Source organism: Neofelis nebulosa, chromosome 4 (genome assembly GCF_028018385.1).
Source record: "Neofelis nebulosa isolate mNeoNeb1 chromosome 4, mNeoNeb1.pri, whole genome shotgun sequence".
Classification (NCBI taxonomy): Eukaryota; Metazoa; Chordata; class Mammalia; order Carnivora; family Felidae; genus Neofelis; species Neofelis nebulosa.
Window position 1 is genome coordinate 128,410,087 of NC_080785.1, and position 22,875 is coordinate 128,432,961.

Sequence of the window (22,875 nt, forward strand, 5' to 3'; positions counted from 1 at the left end):
GTAGCCCCTTCTCATTGTCTTCGCTCCCTCCCTCCTACCTCCTGAGACTGTCTCCCACACACACTGGATCACCTGAGGCCCTGCTTTTGCAGAAACAAAACGAAGACGAAGACGCTACGACCTTTGTTGAACAAGCCATTGTTTTTAAATAAGGGAACATTTTTATTTTCCTAAGACACAAATGTTGCCATGGTAGAATTTTCCCGTAGAGACTTCATAGTTGATTAAATGTTTTGAGAACCGGACTGATATATTAAATAAGAAAGGCAACAAAATATAAGAGGAGACACTTTGAATTTGGGAGTTGGGATATAGAGCAGGAAGTAATGGTTATGTTGTGGACTTGCTGACACTGAAGATGGTAAGAGAGTCACTTGTCTGTGTCTTAATATTCTGATTTGGGAGATCTTCCAGAGGCTTCTGCATGTGTCGGAAAAAAGGAAGAAAACTCATGGTCATGCACTGAAACACAGGGTTTTGTTTGTGTTTGTTTTTGTTTTTTTCTTTTCAGAGTGGAGTATGCTTTAATGAGATTTTTCAACTAAATGAAGTTCTACCCTTGATAGTAGAAGCTGAATCATTGCATGAGATTCTTCTTTATTTATAACACCTGGTACCACGGAGATGAAGATGAAAACCTTAACCGAACTGCAATTTTGATTTTTATTGCCTTTCCAGATGTTTTCATTGAGTTTTGTTTTTGTTTTTGTTTTTGTAGCTTTTGTATAGGAGTGCGCAGCTTTCTTTTACTGAAAGCTATCTGATTCTTTCAAAGACAGTCTCATCATTTACACTGTTTAGGCAGTGATTTAATTTGGTAACTACCAACCACTAAGCATTTCAACATTAAACATTAAACGTTAAAGACATTTAAAGGATTATGCATGGTACTATTACTCTGCCTGTCTGTGTTCCTTTGACAATATATTTATCACTACTGGGTAATATTTTGCGTTTTAACTGAAAAGGTAACACTTCACCTCATAGCATCAAATACAATTGAGTTACACAACTAGTAAAGTTCACTTGCAGCTTTCAGTGATAATGATTTTAATAGTTCTCACGCTCTAAGTGCAAATGATCACAAGGTGTTTGGAGGCAGAGGTCTAAATTTTTAAGTGTTAAAGCTATTTACTCAGCTGGCCAAAATTTCCGACATATTGCCACTTTTATGCTTCATTTTAATCCTCTTAGGAAGAAAATGGTTTGTTTTATTTCTCAGTCTTTTATTGGCATCTTTTTTTTTTTTTTTGGTATTTATGGCATACCCAATTGCACATATGTGTACCTAATTCAACATATGGCCTTTTCCAGCATTTCCCGTAAAATGTTCTACACAGAATTCTTTGGTCAGATATGTTTAGGATGCTCAATTCCCATCTGACATTAGTAGACCTCATGAGTGTGTATTTTATATTAAGGTCACTGATTTATTCTGTATAAAGAAACTCATTTAATTTGGCTTAACCCCGCATTTCCCTAACTGACTTTGGTAGGAAACAAAGCCTTTGTTTGACTCATTTTAAGTCACGCAGAGGCACACTTGTGCACAGTAGCCCTGCGGTTATACTCAGTGACATTTCACATTCTGCTTGCTAGGTGATTACCTGAATTAATCTACATGGAGAAAGCAACACCCACAATATACAGGAAGTGGAATCAGATTCCAAACTGAGCCCAAGATTGTCAGAAAATCAGAGTCACCCCGGTCTTTTCTGTGTATGTATCACTGGTTTCTTGTGGTCTTGTCTTCCTCTCCACAGCTTGGGGAGATCAGCCTAAAAGTAAAGTCCTTGAGGGGCACCTGGGTGGCTCAGTCAGTTAAGCAGCCAACTTCGGCTCAAGTCATGATCTCATAGTTCGTGGAGAGCCCCCGTCGGGCTCTGTGCTGACAGCCCAGAGCCTGGAGCCTGTTTCAGATTGTGTGTGTCCTCTCTGAGCTGCTCCCTTGCTTGTGCTCACTCACTCTCGCTCTGTCTCTCTCTCTCAAGTAAACGGTAAAAAAATTTTTAAAAATAAAGTCCTTGAGAAGTCCATGGAAAATCTGCTCAATCTAGAATATTAACAGACAGGCATCAAGGTAGTTATTTTATACTCCAGGAATGATCCAGGTGAATGGATGGGAAAGCATTCTGAATAAGGAATGTACTTCTTTCGTGGCTCTACACATCTCCCTTTGATGCCAACCTTGGAGATACTGGCCCCATGGTGTGCTTAGAGCTTTGGAATATCTGACTGGGGGGGGTGTGGAGGAAGAGTAAAATAAAATAAAATGAAATATGGAGAGCTGGATTTTTTTCTTTGTTTTTCTTTGTTTCTCACTCATATTTCCCCAATTTTACATGTACTCATCTGTGTGTGTGTGTGTGTGTGTGTTTGTGTGTGTCTGTGTGTGTGTGTGTCTGTGTGTGTGTGTGTCTGTGTGTGTGTGTGTGTAGTTCTATACAGTTTTATCACTTGTGTAGTTTGTGTATCTGACTACAGTCAGTATCCCCGACAATGCTTTTATAACCATACCCATCTCCCTGCTCCCACCTTCCCAAACACTGGCCACCACTGATCTGTTCTCTACTTCTAGTTTTTTATTTTAATTAAAAAATAATATCTAAAGGGAATCATACAGCAGGTAACCTTTCAGGATTATTTGGGATTTTTTTTCACTCAGTATAATTCTGAAGATCCACGCAAGTTGTAAGGTGTATCAGTAGTTCATTGCTTTTTATTGCTGCATGGTAGTCCATGATATGTATCTACCAGTGTGAGTTTAACCATTGACCCATTGCAGGACATCTGGGTTATTTCCAGTTCAGGGTATTGCCTATAAAGCTATATGAACTTTTGTGTACAGATTTTTGTGTGAAGGTATGTCTTCATTTTCTGGGGATAAATGGATGATATGGTATTTGTGTGTTTAGTTTTATACGAAACTGCCAAACTGTTTTCAAGAAAGGCTGTAACATTTTGCATTCCCACCAGCAAAGTACAAGTGATCCAGTTTCTCCACATCCTAAACCTTCAGGGTTTAGTGTTGTCACTGTTTATTAGTTTTAGCCACTCGGATATGTGTGCTGTGCTGTCTTATTGAGGTTTTACTTTATATTTCTCCTGAACATCTTTTCACATTCTTATTAGCCATCTGTATATTCTCTTCAAGGAAGTGTCTGTTCAGGTTGTTTGCCCATTTTCTAACTGAATACTTTAGGTTTTTATCACTGAGTTTTGTGAGGACTTATTTATTCTAGGTACTATTCACTTCCTGGTCAAGTGGTTTGCAAACATTCTTCCCATTCTGTAGTTGGTTTTTCATTTTCTTTACATGGGCTTTCCTAAGGCAAAAGTTTTTAATTTTGATAAAATCCAATTTATCAGTCTTCCCTTAATGATCCAGGTACTTGTCAGGTCTTTTGTTGTCAAAAACTCTTTGCTTAGTTGTAGGTCACAAAGATGTTCTCCCTATGTATATCTCCCAAGTATGTATGTGTATATATATATATAATATATATATTATATATATTATATATATTATATATTATATATTATATATTATTTATTATATATATTATATATATTATATATTATATATTATATATATTATATATTTTATACATTATATATAATATATTATATATATTATATATTTTATATATAATATATATTATATATAATATATTATATATAAAATATATATATAATAATATATTATATATATTATATATATAATATAATATATATTATTATATATTAATATATTATATATGTATATATGTACATATGTATATGTATATATATATGTAATATATATATATATTACATTTAAGTTTATGCTTCATTTTGAGTTAATTTTTATATATGAGTGAAGGTTAGGTCTTTTTTTCTTTTTTTTTTCTTTTTTCTTTTTTTTTTTTGCATATAGTTGTCTAGCTGCTTTGTCACCATGTGATTGAAAGGCTCTCCTTCCATTTAATTGCATCTGCCACTGTTAAAAATCAGTTGAGCATATTTATATGAGTCTATTTCTAGCCTGTTCTCTTCCATTGACCTGTGTACCTATTTCTCTGCCAGTACCACAGTGTCTTGATCATTGTAGCTATAAAATAAATCTTAGTATTAAGTAGAGTGATTCTTCCCACTTTATTCTTCTCAGTGAAGACGGTGTTCGCTATTCTCAGGCCTGTGCTTTTACATGTAAAATTTTTAAAAAGCTTGCCAGTACCTTCAAAAAGTAAGAGAACAAATGTTTTAAATGTTCTGGAATTTTAATACTAATTGCATATCATTTGCAGAGTTCATACTATGTTGAGACTTCCAGTCCTTGAACACAGTATGTATGACTCTCCATTTGGTTACATTTGTTTTCTCTCAGTATCTTGTCTTTTTCAGCAAATAGATCCTTCACATGTTTTATTATCTGTATGCCTAAGGATCTAATTTTTTTTTGAATGATTGTGAGTAGTTTTGTGTTTTTAATTTTGGTTTTTGCATGCTCAGTGTTTGTATGTAGAAATTGCATCCTTTGACCTATTTAGCTCACTGATTTATACTGAGAGGTTTTGTTTTGTTTTTGTTTTGACAGATTACTTCTGATTTTAATTTAGACATGTCATCTGCAAACAGGGGTAGTTTATTTCTTCATCTCCAAACTGTATACTTTTTAATTTCTTTTCCTTTCAGTATTGCAGTGGTTAGAATTTTAGTGGTAAGAATGGACGTCCTTGTCATATTCCTGATGTTAGGGAGAAAGCATTCAGTCCTGCACCATCAAATATGATGTTAACTGTACTTCTTTTAGATGCTCTTCTATCATGTTAGTTTGTTTTTAAAGTCCAGCTAATTAGAGACTCCAAAATAATTTCAGAGTCTGCAAGAATTGGAAAGGAGACAAAAATAAAATTCTTAGATGTTTTTTAATCTACTATTTCTACTAACAAATTCTGGATTTAGTTTTTATTTATTTTGACTCCTAAGCAGAGTTGTCCTAATACAATTCTTGCCAAGAATGGACTACAGGCATCCTTGAGTTTGGGTTACACATGTAACCATCCAATAGGTATTTCAGTGATCTAAAACTTTGCAGACATTTATGCTACCTTTATCTCTGTAGTCCTTAGTGTTACCCCCAAAGGGTGGGAATCTGGCTGTATTTTGAAGGAGGTGTTCTTTTGCATCAGTGGTTTTCCTTTGTTGATTCCTCTGTCTGAACAGAATCTCCCCCTCAACACCCCCACCCTCTGCACCCCATCCTGGATTTGACTGGCTGATTGCTACTCTTTCAAGGCATCTTTTCCGTCTCTCGGTTGAATGTTTGTTCCTCTGTGTACTTACCACCAGAAGAGCAAGGTTCTTGCTGTTGGTCTCAAGTCTCTTACCACACAGGGCTCTCTTTGAAAGGAAGCCCCAGTGATTGGTATTTCAGAACCTAGCATGCAGCAGGCTGAAGTCTTAAGTGAATACTTGTTCAGTTAGTGACAGCTTCACTTTTTATCCCTACTCTTAAATGGATGTTTAACAGATTCTTTACCCCATGGGCATTTTCATATGCTCCAAAAAATTTGAGATATGTTTTAAGATACTTAATCTGGGTTGAACTTAGTACATCTTAATAGGAAGCCACAAAGTTATATTTTGTGTGCACAAACTTTAGCCAGTAAGGTTGTTAAAACTGCAGATCTCCTTCTAACTGACTAGTTTTAAGCAATTTCCCAGGTATCTGCATTCGTAATAAGAATCGTAGGTGATAATAATGCAGGTGGTCCTGGACCACACTTTGAGTAACATAAAGTAAGAATTCAGAGGATTGTGTTTTAAAGAAAACAAAACTTAATTGTAGTCACAGTTTGCTAGCAACAAAGCCCTGGAAAACATGTTAAAGCCAGTACAGGTATTTTTCTTTGCTATCCCTGATGTATATGCTCCACAAACTGGCTACAGATATCCAAAAAAATAATGTTCTTTGTCCACGTGTAGCATAGAGACTGTTTCAATGCAAGTGTCTAGAGCAATGGGCTCATCTGTTGCACAGTATCAGTGCTTTAGGCAAAAGGGATTTTTACCTTTTGGGGAAAAAAGACGTTATTAGTTTCCATAGAACTGGTTTATCCTTTTGTGCATATTCCAGCTAAAACCAGGGATGAATCACTTCCATGGTGTGAATTTATGTAACAGAATAAAACAAGGATTGGGTAAGAAATAAGAAATGATGATACATACTTCGTTGCCAGAAAATCATTATTTGATATTATTTTTCCATATATAGGCTACATTCTGATATGAAGTACTCCCCTGTTTAGTCACTGGGAAATATTTGGATGGTACAATTTTGCAATTCCAACTCAGGTATATTTCAGGAGGCTTCATGTTTTGATTATGTTGCATTTTACTTACACATTGAAGATAATATAATGCTCTGTTGTCATATCATTTTTGTAGGGTAACTTCTGGTTAAAATAAGTCCAGATGTAAATTTTTTTCTTTTATGGGCATACATAGTGAGTTTTGCTGAATAGCTTTATCCCATGCCTATAACCTATTCCATGCCTATTAAACCTAGTAGTTTAATACTATTTTTCAGAAACATTAAAATGAAGCAAATAGACCCTCTTATTTCCTTCCAATGGGCTGATTTTAAGTGCTTAGAATATTCATAACTGCCTACAGTTTGTAGTTTTTATCCGTTTGAAGATAATTATTTTGCTTTTTACATTTTTCAAGACAAAGTTGAAATTTTCCAGGTCGTGTTCTGAAATACACATATTGCCTCACCACTTAAGCAATTTATATGAACACTTATGAGCTAGGAAATGAGTGTATTCTTTCACAAATTGACAGTGCAATTGTTCTGATACAGAAAGTGACACCATTGAGTATATTAAAAGTGGAATTCACAGTTTTTGGGTTCAAAGAAACAGTAGATTTTTTTCATGCTTTTTATTTCCCCAAAAGGCTTAAGTTTTGTTCAAAATGAGCCAATGAAATTTTCTCCATTCTGAAATTTATGCTGGAGAATAAGAATCAGAATTTATTTTCCTGGATTGTTACTGGAAGAAATTAAACAATTTTTAAACATAATCACTGGTGGTTATAATAGTATTTGCCTTGATTCCTCTATTAAAAATTTGGGGGGAAAAGTCTTTGGGCAGTTATAAAAATTATTTGCATTTTTTTTCACAACTACAAATAAAAAGGAGTAGGTGGATTTAATATACTGTTATCCTTTGAATTCAACCTGCATGGTAATTTCAGGTGATGCATATCCTGTATAGAACCCTTCAAGACTTAGAACAAATACACTTGTATCCAGAACCTGATTATTTTCAATTATTTTTGTAAATAACAGCAATAATTGTAGGTAGGATAAAATTTATTTAGGCTACTGATAATAAAGTATTTGGGGAGAGAAATCCATGAATAGCTGGCTTTCATTATAAGGTAAAGCTAAACGTCTTCATGATTTGATGAATCACTGTGGCATATGTGGATATTGGTTCATGTATATTTTTGGTTCAAGATATTTCATTTCTGTCTTTGAGTCATATTTTCTAATTACTTAATTCTAATACCTGATTTGTCCTTTGGGGTAGCCTAGGCCATCTGACACTGTTAAAACACCACAGGATTAGTGAGTTTATATTTTTATTGTATTGCTGGATTTCATAGAAGCATTAATAAATCAAAACCCCCAATTTTCCTTCTCAAAGAAAATGTTCTCCTCTTGAGATTCCTGAGAAAGCGTTTTATCGTGCAAAAGAAAGGATTGGCTCTGTGTTAACATTTTAATTTGTAGTGTTCTTTCTGAAATTCCTTTCTGTTTTGTTTTCACAATAGATCTTGAAAATTTTAAAACCAAAATGAGAAGTACAGTGTCTGTGCGTGAAGGCCAGGGAGTCGTCCTGCTCTGTGGCCCGCCGCCACACTCCGGAGGTGAGAAGTGGTCTGTGTTTTTTTATATTCATTGATGAAATTTCAGTGCAAGACCAACAGCATATGTACTGTTATTGCTTCCCTAAATTACCCTGAGAAAATTGATAGCCCAAGTATTGGATTCTGTCAGCTGAGTTGGAATATAAGAAACTATACAAAAGATAGTCCATCCCGAGAAGTTTATAAACATAATTTATTTCAACAAGGAGTGCTGTAAAGGGAAGTGAGATCAAGTTTGTTTCAATTACCTAATGGTGCTGAACGGTGCTTCTACACCATATCATTTGTTATTTCGTTCTAGAACATGACCTACATTAGAGTCTTTATGGTTTCCCCCTTCTCTCTCTCCCTACCTCTCTCTCTCCCCCTCTTCCTGTGTCTCTCTCTCTCTCTCTGTCTCATACACACACTTCAACATGATTAATATATGACATTGGACCTCTGTATCCATGTGATGTATGTATGTGTATATATATATATCAAAATAATATGCGTATGTGTATTCACATCATTTTCGTTGGGGCGTTGGTGTTGCACGTTTTATGCTACATTGCTATAAATTGAAATACTGCTAAAAACTCAGAGTGAAAATGAACTTCAGTACATTTGAAAATAATTTAATAAGCATTGCTCCCTAGCAAGAGCCTGGAGTGTTGGTTTTATTTTGCTCTTGTGCTCACTATTGCAAACTTGGTCACTTACAGGAATAGAGAGGGCATTATTAATGTATAAATCACTGTTCTTGAAGACACAAACAATTCTGTTCTTGAGAGGATGGGAATTACTGAGAGCTAAACAGGTTAGAGAGGATCTTTCTGGCCAAAGGCGAAACTGAGAAGTCTTCTTCTCATCGTGGTGAAGTTTATTCAAATGAAAATATGTTGGACTTTATTTGTTTTGTGACATACAAACCAGTGACTTGCCAGTTTTAATCATCAAACCCTCAGTCCAATGAAACAAGCATTTGCCATCATCACTCTCTGATCACTTGAAATGTATGAGCCAGCTGGAAGGCTTGATTAGCACACATGATTGCCATGATGTTGGGGGAATGGTTAACATCAGGCTCCCCAAAGTACTTGAGTAGTATATATTTTCTGGAATCTTGAAGTTACAGAGGAATTTTAACTTTGAAGGGAAACAGAGTCTCTTTTCCCTGTTTCCCTGTTTCCTTATTACTCTTATTTGCAAATAAGAGTAACCGAGCTCAAACCCACTTGAAGAAAATAGGGAATTTACTGGCCCACATCACTGGGATGATAAGTTGGCTTCTAGTAGAACTGTGTGGTTGTCACAGAGATACACCACCTGGAAAGACTTACTGCCTCACTGTGCATGGTAGAGTCAGTGGATAGCCTCTAACTCTCAACTCCCTTTCAATCTCCTCAACTGTAGAGAGTCACTTGCCCATAATCTACCCCCTGTCTTGAGAGCCCACATCTGGTGACTCATCAGGGAAGGATTGAAGAGTCAGCCTTTTCTGCCCAACATTTTGGTGGGCAGTCTTCCAGAGCCTGCTGCCAGGATGTACGGGGCATTGTTGGGCCACATCACACTTGGACTTCTTTCTCTTCCCAGTCCTGTTCCTGCTTCCTTCCTTTTATAAGCTTTGATCATTGATAAAAATATCCCAAACTCTATCTCAGTGTCTCCTCCCTGGGAACCTAGTCTCCCAGTCTGCTGGAGCCACAGGTTCAGCCAGTTTCATGAACAAGTGTCCTTTCTTTGGATATCTTGGCCCTGCTTCCCTCAACGTTGATACTATGTAATGTAGACTCCTTGTGGTGGCAAAGGTGGTCTCTTTTAACTCCAATCTGTTGTGGTCCTTAATGCTAGCGATCCTAATGAAGCAGACAACCTGTTGTTCAATGGCTCTTGATTTTAACCCGATTAACCTTATTTAAGAGATTATTCCTACAGCAGAGGGTCAGGGCCAGCTGTGTCTACTGAGAAGCACTTGTATGAAAAAGATGCATTTTCTAAAAGAAGAGAAGGGTTTTGTTAGGAGAAAAAGCAAGGCAATGTATTAGAAACAATGGCTAGAAGTACACCTACCAAGGAAGTATCAAAATAAATTTATTTTTTAAAATGAATATAAGAAACAACTGGAGAATCTTGTCTGTGAGGAGCTTTGGAAATGTTGTCCTGACTTAAGATCCTGACTGAGTGATATTTAAGTATTTTTAGGATTAGATATATTTGCTGATAACAAAGGAGGGAGCTTTCAGTTGACTAACCTGTTGCATGAGACATGCTACAAAAGATGAATTCTTTTCTAATATCATGCACTTGGGGAACTATTGGTGACTTCATGTATTTCTCTTTTTATGTTTGAAGCACATGGGTTGGGGTAACTGTGAAAGTCAAGTAGGCTTGTAGATGAAGAAGGAAAGAAATTTCCCCGGAGAGGCCACGTTAGCCCTCAAGAGCCTAGACCATGCATGGAATTGTAAAGAACTGAACAGAAGCATACCTTCTTTAGTGCTAGATTGTACAGGAAAATGATGAGGGCTACAGTGTCAGAGTTAGATGCTGAAAATAGGATTCTCATTGATCCAAGTCTGCCTAATGCTAAGATACTCAACAATTTACATTCACTGCCCTGACACATTGGCTGGTGAACTCCTTGAAGACAGAGTCCAAGTTGCTCTTTGTTCTGCACCCAGGTGCCCAAGGGAAGACAACCTTCTTCAGCACATGTGAAAATAATTTAATACATACTTGCTAAGCCACAAAAGGCTGGTTGATAACAAGTAGACAGTAAATATTGGTTGAACAAATGGACACATTCATGGAATGAATAAAGGAATCCTTTTTAAAGATTTGGTCAGTCATAAATGCTTTTTTGAGAAATCACGAGTAACTTTGTTTCTAGAGGTATAAGCATCTAACAACAAATATGCCCTGGGTGCCACCCAGACCGGTGCAGGCACTGACAAATGAGAGTGAACTCCAGCCAGAACAGCTGATAATCAGTTCTTCTTCCTATCGCCTATTGATTTAGGGAGTTTTATTCAGTGGAAAGTGTGAGGCAGGGCATAAAACAACTGAAGCTACAACACCAGGGTTTATCAGAACATGTGATATGTGGCATTCATGGCCCATTCTGTGACTCTACAGAACACGCACTTGCCCTTCTCTGTCTTACCACCCTGCTGTACCTTCATTCACTTCCCCTTTTTTCATTTTTTCTTGGTCCCTTCTCCATGGCCAGAAATGTTTAATTGTGTTGTCATTTTCTAATTACTAAAGACACCGTCGTACTTACTCATCCACCATATTCCCTACCTGAGGAATACCCTGACATAGTAGGCTCAGAATGGCAAATAATAATTGTAATAGTAAAAACAACAGACAGGGTCACAGCAACTCTGTTCACGGAGTGCTACTTAGATGCTAAACAGTGTGCTGGCTCTTTGTGGAAATCTTCTGCCAGGAGATTCCTTTGATTAAAAGTATGAAGAGGAATTGGATGAGTGACAATCTAAGGTAGAGTCAGACACTTTAGTCCTGGAGATGCCAGGAGGCTCAGCTCTCACCCAGCCAATACCTGAATGCCTTGAGCCCAAACTTCTTGTTTATAAATATTTTTAATGTTTATTTTTTTGAGAGGGAGAGAGAGACAGAACACGAGTGGGGGAGGGGCAGAGAGAGGGAGACAGAACTCGAAGCAGGCTCCCAGGCTCCCAGCTCTGAGCTGTCAGCACAGAGCCCAGTGTGGGGCTTGAACTCACAAACCACAAGATCATGACCTGAGCCGAAGTCGGACGCTTAACCAACTGAGCCACTCAGGCACCCCCCCGCCCCAACCTTTTTGTTTATAAATGACAGATGAGGCAGGAGGCCAGAAAGTAAGCTTCAGCCCTGAGTCTCCCAGCTGTTGTTTAAGGCTACAATTTGGGAGTTCGGAAAGTGTGTCTCTGAGAGGAAGCAGTCTACCTAAAATCATAGAACTCTGAGGAAGTGGAATGGCTGGCTCCTGGCCTGGCCTCTTTCTATTCTGGCACAACCTAAAGCAACCCCCAGTTGCCATTCTCTACATGATGGTGGTACAAAGGCACAGAGTCCTCAGTGAAAGTGTCACTATCCTAAGCCAAGGGCTTCTGACATTTCATACCAGATGCAGCAGAGTTAATGGCTCTGTCTTAATATTCAAGGCCATTATTTATGTGAGCACAACAGATCAGCAATGCCAAAGTCTCCTGAGCAGAAATCTCTCCAGAGTTCAACCAAATGCCCAACTGAGGTATGTTCCAGTCCAGTACTTCTGAGACTTTGCTTGCAAATGAATCAACTGGGGACTTGATAAAATGCAGATTCTGATTCACTGGGTCTGGTTTGAGACCTGAGATTCTGAATTTTTAATAAGCTCTCTTCTGAAGCTGATGCTACTGGTCCTTGGGCCACACTCTGAATAACAACACCCTACCCTGTCTGTTCCCTTAGGTGGAGTCCCTGAGGATTTCCTGTTACCTACTTCTGCCCTCACTCCTTCCCTTTTCCCTACCCAGTTTCTTGGCCCAAACACTGGAATAGGTTTGTAACTTCAGAACCAAAATATTACCTCCCCTCTGAGGATATCACTTTTTTTTTTTAATTTTTTTTTCCATTCAAGCCTAGAGTCTTTCTCAAGATGCTCTTTACTCAGATTTATTCCCTTGCTTTGTGGCCTTCCTGGTCTCAAACAGATTTATATGTAATGTCTCATAAACTCTTGTTTTTATGGGGTGCCTGGATGGCTCAGGTTGAACATCTGACTCTTTTTTGTTTAATGTTTATTTCTTTTTGAGAGAGAGTGGAGGAAGGGGAAGACAGAGAGGGAGACAGAGGATCTGGAGCAGGCTCTTTGCTGAGAGCAGAGAACCCAATGCTCATGAACAGTAAGATCATGAGCTGAGCTGAAATCAAGAGTCAGATGCTTAACTGACTGAGCCACCCAGGCACCCCAAGATTCAGACTCTTGATTTCAGTTCAAGTCATGATCTCTCAGTGAGGAGATCAAGCTCCATGTCAAACTCTGTGCCGACAGCATGTATTCTGCTTGGGATTCTCTCTCTCCCTTGCTCTGCCCCTCCCCCACTCACATTCTGTCTTTCTCTCTGAGAACCAGTCAATCAATCAGTCAATCAATAAGTAACCCAACTAACAAACAAACAATAAAAAACTGTTTAAAAATACTCTTTTTTCCTAAGTCCTAGGGGTTAGGGCACTGTCCTTTTTAATAAAGGTCCCAGAGTCCCGAGCATAAGAAGTAATCATGGTTTTCTGTCTTGGCTTCTAACTTCCTAGGTGTGATGTGAAGGGCCAGCCTAACCTCGAACTTGACTTTAGTTTAGATCTAAGAATTCATCGAGAGCCTCACACCAAGAACAGACTTCAGACTTTAAATTACATTATATGACGTACCTTAGGTGTTGATGGGGTCCATCATCCGTTGGGTGTACTAGTTTCTGCAAAACCCTTCTGGGAATGCCTCAGATCTCTGAGTGTGATGATGCTTTTCCTCTTTGGATCACAATAAGATGAACATAACAAGGCTCAAGGAGATGTCGGTGAGAGTGGGCTGTGCATTTTTAAATCATCGACAGATGCGGTATGCAGCTTTATCTTTTCCCACACTGCTTTGTGCCTTCTTCTTCCACGGGGACACTTCAGGAGTCTAAAGCATCCTACACTGGAAAGGCCTTCCTCATTTCGTCGTGTGGAGGTCATAGAGGTCTTTTGTTTGGGTTTCAGTTGTGTTTTTCCCATAGCCAGCCATGTGATCTGTAAAGGTACTTCACAGCTGTTTATTGAAGGTCGCAGTAGCTCTTCTTACCGTTTTTTTGTTTTTGTTTTTGTTTTTAATTTATGGCTTCTATTTCTTTTGTTACTGGCCCAAGTAAAATGATGGTAAAATCTCTTCTCTTGTCAATAAATTTTTTATTGTCTTTTGTTTATTTGGGATAAAAATCAGAAATACTCTTCCAAAATAGGCTAGGGAATTAAACACGGAAAGAGCCAAAATCAGGGTACCAAAGCTTGGAAACTGCATATATTATTTATATTCCCTTAATTCACCAATGCAGATAATTTATAAGAAAGTGGCAGCAACCTGAGGCTGCTTTGCTTAAGAGCAGTCGCCATTTATTTGATGCCAATAAGAAGGAAAAACTGTTTCATGGTAGGTGACAATTAGAACTTTCTCTTAGGAGTCCATAAAACTCCTAAGTGACACAGGTCACTGTCACTTGAGAGGAGTCTTATCTTCTACTCATTCTGTGACATTTTCTGCCACTTCCTATTCATTGGCTTCTCTACAGAAAAATCTAGTACCTCTCCAAGGCAAGAGGAATTAGCATCCCCTTGGAAATTAGTTGGAAAACTAGGAATTGACAAGTCAGAAATAAGAGACTGGGCATGGATTATCTATAGCTTAATTATCAATCTAGTTATCAACAGTGTGAAAATTAGCTGGGAATTAGTGTAATTACCATGCCATTACTGGTATCACTACAAAATCATTAGAAATTCAAATGCACCAGAAAAATTACCCTATTATAAATAAGGTTACAAGATTAGTTCATGGGCACATCATGATAAATATTAATGAAGCGGGAATTCATAGGCTGATCAGGTTCTTGCATGCCTGCATGTTAATAAAGAGTTGATTTTTGTCCGAAGATGGCCGATGATATTTGTTCTGAGCGGAGAATAGGTTGTAGTCTTCCGCCGTGTTTGGTGTCTGATCCAGCTTCCCATGTCTTTGTTGCGTGCATGCTCTTCTTGAAATGACAGCCCCAGACACTGCCATCCACTTACAACAACACAGCCTTTGGGTTGTTCAGAGGACAATGTGAGATGCCAAACAGCAGGTAGTGAAATGAAGTGACTTGATGCTAAAAATTACTTTGAAAATCCTGGTGTGACAGAAGTGAGAACTGTGAGCAACATAACCAGATGGCATGGGATTTACACCCTCTGTATCAACATCGTTGGTTGTTTTTTTATTTATTTATTTTTTTTCTTTTCCTTCCTTTCCCCAAGACTGAAAAACAAAAGTCATCTCAGGTAGCTGAGATGGGGCAGGCCTGAGGAAAAAGTGCCAAGTAGGAGTTTTCTGGAAAGATGTGTCCCATGGCTAGACCCTTCATTAAGGTGCCAAAACATATCACCTGGTGTGTTATAATGTGATTAACTCAAAAAGAATAATTTCCGCAAATAATCTGCAAACTTAACACCGTTTTATCTTGGGCAGTCATTTTTCCTTCAGCTACACTTTTGTTTATGTACATGGACTTCTTGGTTTCCATCACATTTGCATCACTGGTCCCTGGGAAATGTTGCTCTGAGAATTCAGAGGTGTCCCTTTCTCTAAAGCTGAAAAAGTTGCATCTTTGCAGGCATTTATACCATTACAAGTTGTGAGATCAAGGTGAAGCAGGTGCACGGGTGGCTTACTAAGGAATAGGGATCTGTCCCATAGAATATCATTCTGAATTTACTGCTTCTAACTCGGGAGAGGGGAGTGGATGGGGGTAGGTTAGCATGTCATGGCAAAAAGTTGGAGCGTCCACCTGTAGACTGAATGAATAATATATCAAATTGTAAAACTGATTTTTAATATATGTCAATTCTGATGTGACTTGACATTTAGAGGAGTCCAAAATATTAACAAATTCATAGTAGTATTCAGACAAGTATGTTCTGAATCTATTGACACACAAACTTCAGCTACTATTATATGGATGAGGCAAAATATTTTGATCTCTGCAGAGAGGATATGTTTTAGAGAATAGTCTTAATTGCTGAGCATCCATTTTGTAGTTGGAAATGGAGATGAACACTCATGTTTCTCTGAAGTACTTGGATGTAGAATCTGAGAATTCACTGAGTCTGCCTATTATCCATTTATTCTTTTTCCCATCCATACATCCATCCGTATGTCCATCCATCTATCCATCCATCCATCTGTCCATCTATACATCCATCCATACATCCATCCATCTGTCCATACATACATACATATGTACATACATACATACATCTGTCCATCCGTGCATGTACCCATCCATTTTATTCATCCATTGATTTACTCATGCATCCATCAAATATCTGTTGATGTGTAGAAGGCATTTTATGTCTTATAATGCTATTTTACTATAATAAATATGGCCATTTACCTGACAAATCTTTTTTTTTTAAATGTTTTTATTTATTTTTGAGGCAGAGAGAGACAGAGCATGAGCAGGGGAGGGGCAGAAAGAGAGGGAGACACAGAATCCGAAGAAGGTTCCAGGCTCTGAGCTGACAGCACAAAGCCCGATGTGGGGCTTGAACTCACAAACTGCGAGATCATGACCTGAGCTGAAGTCGGACGCTTAACCGACTGAGCCACCCAGGCGCCCCTTACCTGACAAATCTTAATATTAAGTAGAGAAAAAAACTGAGAGCATTGTTGATAAACTGGATAGGAATGTATTCAAACCAATATTAGTTGAGGCTTACCCCAAACCACTCTCCAAGTGAAAAGCCTGAAATTATGTAAGAAATAGAAAGATAAATAGGAGTCCTCTTGCCCTCAGGACCTGTGGCCCCACAGGAAGTGAGAAAAGTGGGTTTGCTGATGACTGGTTATGCCTGAAATAACAATAATAGTTATAGTTGCCATTTTTCAACCAGACACTGGGTTTATTGCTAATAACATCAAGGAAGGGTATAGTTCTCATATTCTGTATTGACAAGCTGAAGCTGAAAGGAGTTAGCTGACTTGTCCAAGGCTGCCCAACAGTGGATTTGGGCTTCAGACCTAGATCTATTGCTTTTTTTTTCTTTTTAATGTTTATTTATTTTTGAAGGAGAGAACATGACTAGGAGAGAGGCAGAGAGAGGGGGGTATCTAGGATCCGAAGCGGGCTCTGCGCTGACTGCAAGGAGCCAAATGTGAGATCAGGACATGAGCTGAAGTCAGATGCTCAACCAACTGAGCCACCAAGGAGCCCCGATCTGTTGGTTTTTGAAAGATTTTCGTATGTTCATAACAATTACAGGCTTCAGGGGTTTTTTTTGTTTGTTTGTTTTGTACTTTTGTTTTTTGTTTTGATTTACATATTATCTGCCTTCTGTGATGGTGTTCTTCAAAACCTTTTGATATATGCAGTGATATACTTAAAATGTTTATAAACACCTCCTTTCTCTCTGTCTCACTGTCTCCCCACCCCCCTCAGACATACTTAGCAGGCATAGTGGGTATAAGCCAGGCATCTAAGAGCTAGATTGCTTGAGTTCCAGTTCTAACTCTTACTACAAACTTTGGGCATGTTGCCTAACCTCTGAATATGTTTATTATCTGTAAACAGGGAATAATCACAGAACTTATCTTTATAGGGAGGTTGTGAGAATTTAAGAAGATAATGTATGTGACTTCTTTGACATGTCTGATTTATTTTTTAAGCAAAAATATGCTATAGTCCTAATAGTTTGAGTTTATGGAAAAATATAAAAATTAAATAAAAGTAAATCTATAAAGAGGGTTTATTGTGTTTTTTCCCTGTACTCCAGAGGCTTATCTTGCCTGGCATATTTGTACCCCACTTTAGAGAACATTGTTCCAGAAAATGTTTGGGTTTCCCTCCGAGTTGGTTAATCTGTGGTTAGGGATGAAGGACTTGGCTGTTTCTTGTTTAACAGCACAGTGACACTTAGAAATAGAAAAATGGGGATGTCTTTGAGATGCTTATCCTGTACAAGCATCAGTGACTGCCTCTCCCCTGGGACTTACCCCCCCCCCCCAAACCATGGCCTCCACAGGCTGCACCTACCTATAGTATGTTCCAGCATTGGCTCATTGGCCCAGAGAAGGAACCTGACCAAGCTGGGCCAATCAGATGCTCTCTTCTGGAAACTTGGTATTTGACCCGACAGGAAAGAATTCTGAATTTTAAAGCTTGAGGCAGACTATTTCAATTAAGTAGGCTAGGCAGCCAAGAAAGCTGATGCACATGAAGCAGAGATGTAGCCCTGTGAAGGATTAGGAGACCAGGGGCCGAGAGTAAAGACTAAGGACCCATTAACCACAGGCTCTCCAGCCTGCCTTCCTTTGCAGCTGCTTTCTTGACCTGGGGTGCTATGCACCAACCTTAGTACAGGGACATATATACTGCATTCCCACTCTGGTGGTCTTCTGTTTCTTACAGCCAAAGGCTCACAGCTAATTCAAGGGACATTACTGTAAAGGCCATACTAGTCCTGGGGTAGGGGAATGACACTGATACAAGGCTAATAAGTAATTTAAAATACAAAATAAAGAGGGCTGCCTGGGTGGCTCAGTCGGTTAAGCTTCTGACACTTGGTTTCGGCTCAGGTCATGACCTCACAGTTCGTGAGTTCCAGCCCTGCGTCGAGCTCTGCACTGACAGCATGGAGCCTGCTTGGGATTTCTCTCTCCCTCCCTGCCCCTCCCTGGCTTGCTCTTTCTCTCTCAAAAAATAAATAAACATTTAAAAAATAAATAATGAAAAATAAAATAAAATAAAAAATAAAGAAACAGGGGTGTCTGTGTAGCTCAGTCAGTTAAGCGTCAGACTCTTGGTTTCAGCTCAGGTCATGATCTCATGGTTTGTGGGTTAAGTCCACACATCTGGCTCTGCACAGACAGTTGGGAGCTTGCTTGGGATTCTCTTTCTCTCCCTCTCTCTGCCCCTCCCCCACTCACATGCACTCTCTCTCAATAAATAAATAAGCATTTTAAAAAATAATAAATAGAAGCTACATGTTTCAACAAATGTCCTTGGGCTATTCCAGCATCCTTTTATGATTGAAGTCAGCAGTGAACATACCACAATGTCCCTGGAAGGAGGCAAGGTCGTAGAAAACAATTTGAAAAAACTGTGCATTCATTGTTACTTACATTTGCGGTCTCCGAGTGAGTTTCCCCAAATTCTCAGGGATGCTACTGACCATTTCCACATAGATTTTATCACAGCAGCATGGCTTCATGCTTCTCCCTCCCATTTCATTCTCAGATCCTCTAAATGGTCTTCCCTAGTACAATGAGAAAGTCACTTTTTCCTACACTAAAGGCTGCAGTTTTCCTCACTCTGATGCCATCCACCCACAGACAGAAGTCAGAAGGAGCCTTAAGCCCATCAAGAAAATTACATGCATAAGCTGGGAGTTTAAATCCACTGTTACAGTGGTAGTGCTTCAACAAGAACTTATTTAAAAATTACAGAGCTCTGACTGATGTTGTCTGCTTTAAGTAAACATAAGGTTGTTAATTTAGTGCAAATCAAGGATGGTAAATGCTTTGTTTCCTAACATTCTAAGCAGAAATTGAGGATGATCATTAGTTGGTACTTTTTATCATTAAAAACAAACAAAACAAACATCATAGTAGCACTGGGTAAGAGTTAAGAAGTAATCTGTGCACTGGCAAGAGAGAGAGCTAAACATTGGTTGCTTTGCCATGCAAATGCATTTATATGGACTTAGTGTTTTAATTAAGATTACAAGACCTATGGTAACAAACCTGAAAAGGTATTAGCACAAGCCAAAGTGTACCTCTTGCTTAGATATGGTCCAAATCAAGCTCTCTGGCTCCATCCATTTATGCCCATTCATTACAATGTCTGACATCCATGGTCACTGCCTTTATCTCCCTCAAGGTGTCAGAAAGAAAAGGGTGAAAGAAGCCACTTGTGTGCTTTTTGTGGAATGGGTCCGTATGGCACACGTTACCTATGTGCACATTCTATTGACTGGTCTCCAGTCACGTGGTCACACTAAGTGCAAAGGAGGTAAGACTGTGTAGTCCTGTCTATGCCAGAGAAGAAATGAGAACAGGTTGGAAGTATGGCTAGGCCGTCTCTGCCATACTTAGGTAGATCTGTGCTTTTGAAAATATGCACATGAGGGCCTGAGACATCAGATAGAATCTCATGTCTTAAGGAATTGTTTGGGAACTCTAGTGGCTATGTGAGAAGTTTTATTTGGAGGACTTGTTTAAAATCTTCATTCCACGGGGTGCCTGGGTAGCTAAGTTGATTAAGCATCCGCCTTCGGCTCAGGTCATGATCTCGCAATTTGTGAGTTCAGGTCCTGCGTGGTGCTCTGTGCTGACAGCTCAGAGCCTGGAGCCTGCTTCGATTCTGTGTCTCCTCCTCTCTCTGCTCCTCCCCAGCTTGTGCTGTCTCTCTCTCTCTCTCAAAAATAAATAAACATAAAAATTTTTAAAAATATTCATTCTGTGATCTCAATGACTAAATAATGTGGGGTCTTTCTTGGGAATCTGCACCCTTTATAAATGACTCAGGGAATTTCTTTTAAGTTTTTTTTTAAATTTATTTTGAGAGAGAATTAGTTGGGGAAGGGCAGAAAGAGAGAAAGAGTGAGAGAGACTTCCAAGCAGGCTCCATGCTGTCGCCACAGAGCTACAGCTCAGAACTCAAACTCAGGAGCCACAAGATCATGACCTGAGCTGAAATCAAGTGTTGGGTGCTTAACCAACTGAGCTACCCAGGTGCCCCAGAGAATTTTTGATTCAGACAGTCTTTGAGCAACATTTTGAGACACGTTATCGTCAAGTCATACACATTTAAATGTGTTAAGGGAATATTTCAAGGAATGGAAGAATGTCATGATGGGAGAAGTGTAAGCATTGTAGTATTTTAGTGGTTGCAATTTATTATTAAGGACAATTTAGATTCTGAAAGGGAAATGGAATTCTTGGCTTGTATAAAACATTAGTGTTCATTTATTTATAAACTAGGCAGTTCTTATCTCAGCTAAGTTTTTTCTTCATTCACATTAGCTGCCTTAGAGAGCATAGTTGTTGGTATGCCATGTATAACTGAACATCCACCTTCCCAGGTGTGGGAAAGTTGTTAGCGCCCACAGTCAACTGTTCTTGTTGATAGTCACGTGAACTGAGCACCACTCCTGGCATTGGTTAAGATCGTTTAGCCTTTGATCCTCATGGGTACTGCTTGGCATCTCACCCTGAGTAGTTTGGGTCTGTTTATCTTTGTTATGTGGAAGCGTGTGCGTGTGTGTGTGTGTGTGTTTCATGTCAAGGGGAGTGTACCTGTCTAGCATAAAACCCAGATTGATCGTGTAGGGAAGGAATTTCAAAATTGATCAGTTTCTCTTATAGGCCTCACCCTTATTTAAAACATATTTTTCCCTATTAAATATAGCAAGTTGGAATTTAAAATGATACCAGGTTTGGGGTGCCTGGGTGGCTCAGTTGGTTAAGTGTTGGACTTCGGCTAAGGTCATGATCTCATGATTCTTAAGTTCAAGCCCCATGTCGGGCTCTGTGCTGGCAGCTCAGAGTCTAGAGCCTGCTTCGGATTCTGAGTCTCCCTCTGTCTCTCTGCCCTTCCCCCACTTGTGCTCTGTATCTCTCTCTCTCTCTCTCTCTCTCTCTCTCTCAAAACTAAATAAATATTTAAAAAAAATAAAAATACCAGGATTTAACTGTAAGAAATTGGGAAATGAATCATGTGCAAAGTTTTCAGTAAGATTACAAGAATCAGGTTCTTTTTTCTTTCTTTTTTTTTTTTTTAAATGTTTTTTACATTTATTTTTGAGAGAGAGGGAACACGAGCGGGGGAGGGGCAGAAAGAGAAGAGGACAGAGGATCCCAGGCAGGCTCTGCATTTTCAGCAGTGAGCCTAATGTGAGGCTCAAACTCACAAACTTTGAGATCATGATCTGAGCTGAAGTCGGTTTCTTAACTGACTGAGCCACCCCTGCCCCAACAACATTCAGTTTTTAAATACAATCATTGAGATGCCCCAGTGCTTGCCTTTCCGTAAGCAGGGGCCAGTCAAATCATGCAAATGAATGAGCAGGGGCAGGTTTTGAGGCTTGGACAATTTTTTTTTTCCAGTTACAAAGTTAAATCTTTTAACAGCATCATTTACTTTATTTGCATTTTTTAAACAGAAAGTACATAGGTTTTTTTTAGTTCATTAAGTTTTCTGTCACACGTATTTTCCGTTTATGGATTACACTTCTCACCATGGTGTTTCTCCTAATGTCCTCTTAAATTCATTAGACACAGGCATATTTTGCATATTAAACACATGGAGAGATTTTTCTTGCTAAGTGCTGCTGCAGAGCAAATAAATCCAAAATCGCATGGCTTATAATCTTACAGTTATATATATAATGAAGGTTTATTTCCTATTTTGTAGGCTCTCAGGGGTGGGTTGACTGCAGCTATATTGTATGTCACTTCTTCACTTTAAGAAAAAGCAGCCTCTATCTGGGATAAGCCATTCTCATGATAGTAAGAAAAGAAAATTACAAGAACCATTCAATCTCTTTATAAGTTCAATCATTTCCACACTCATTCTGTTTTGCAAAGCAAGTATTATGACTAGTGCTAATCAAATGGTTTAGGAACTATAATGTCACATAGATAAGCAACAAATAATTTTGATAAAACCATAATCAACCATATGCTCTCTCTTATTTATTTATTTATTTATTTATTTGTTTGTTTGTTTGTTTGTTTTTTAGCTATTTGGCTTTTATAGCCGTCCTTTCAATTTCCCTACATTTGATTGAGATCTAAATACAATAACTAGTTTATTAACGTTATCCTGACTATACCAACAAGAAAACACAAGAACAATATATCTTGGTGAAAAATGGCACCCAGAGGTTTCAAATGCTGCTCACCTCCAGCTGATTATTGCCATGGAGAAAGTATGTTGAGATTTTTTTACCAAAAGCTAGAAACTTTATGTTGGCTAAATTTTCCAAAAATGTTTTAACACTGTGGGTTAAATAATACATGGTTCCAGGGCGCTTCCTGCCTGTAGGCCATAGATGGAAGCCTCTTCTCAGGGACATAGAATTAATGCTAATTTAAAAAAATCAGCCTCATTGACTCAACAATCTGCGAGAATACAAATCTGAGAGATAGTTAAAGTTACGGTTTATGGTCTTTAAAAATTCACTTTTATT

At 38.5% G+C, this 22,875-nt stretch overlaps 1 protein-coding gene across 3 annotated transcripts in view; it reads left to right on the forward strand.

The window, feature by feature from the left end:
* CNTN3 (contactin 3) overlaps positions 1 to 22,875 on the forward strand; it is a 340,674-nt gene that overhangs the window by 178,771 nt on the left and 139,028 nt on the right. For all 3 annotated transcript variants that reach the window (XM_058726205.1, XM_058726206.1, XM_058726208.1), the window contains exon 5: positions 7,822 to 7,917. In XM_058726205.1, coding sequence (XP_058582188.1) covers positions 7,822 to 7,917 — 96 coding nt within the window. The remainder of the gene's footprint in view (positions 1 to 7,821; positions 7,918 to 22,875) is intronic.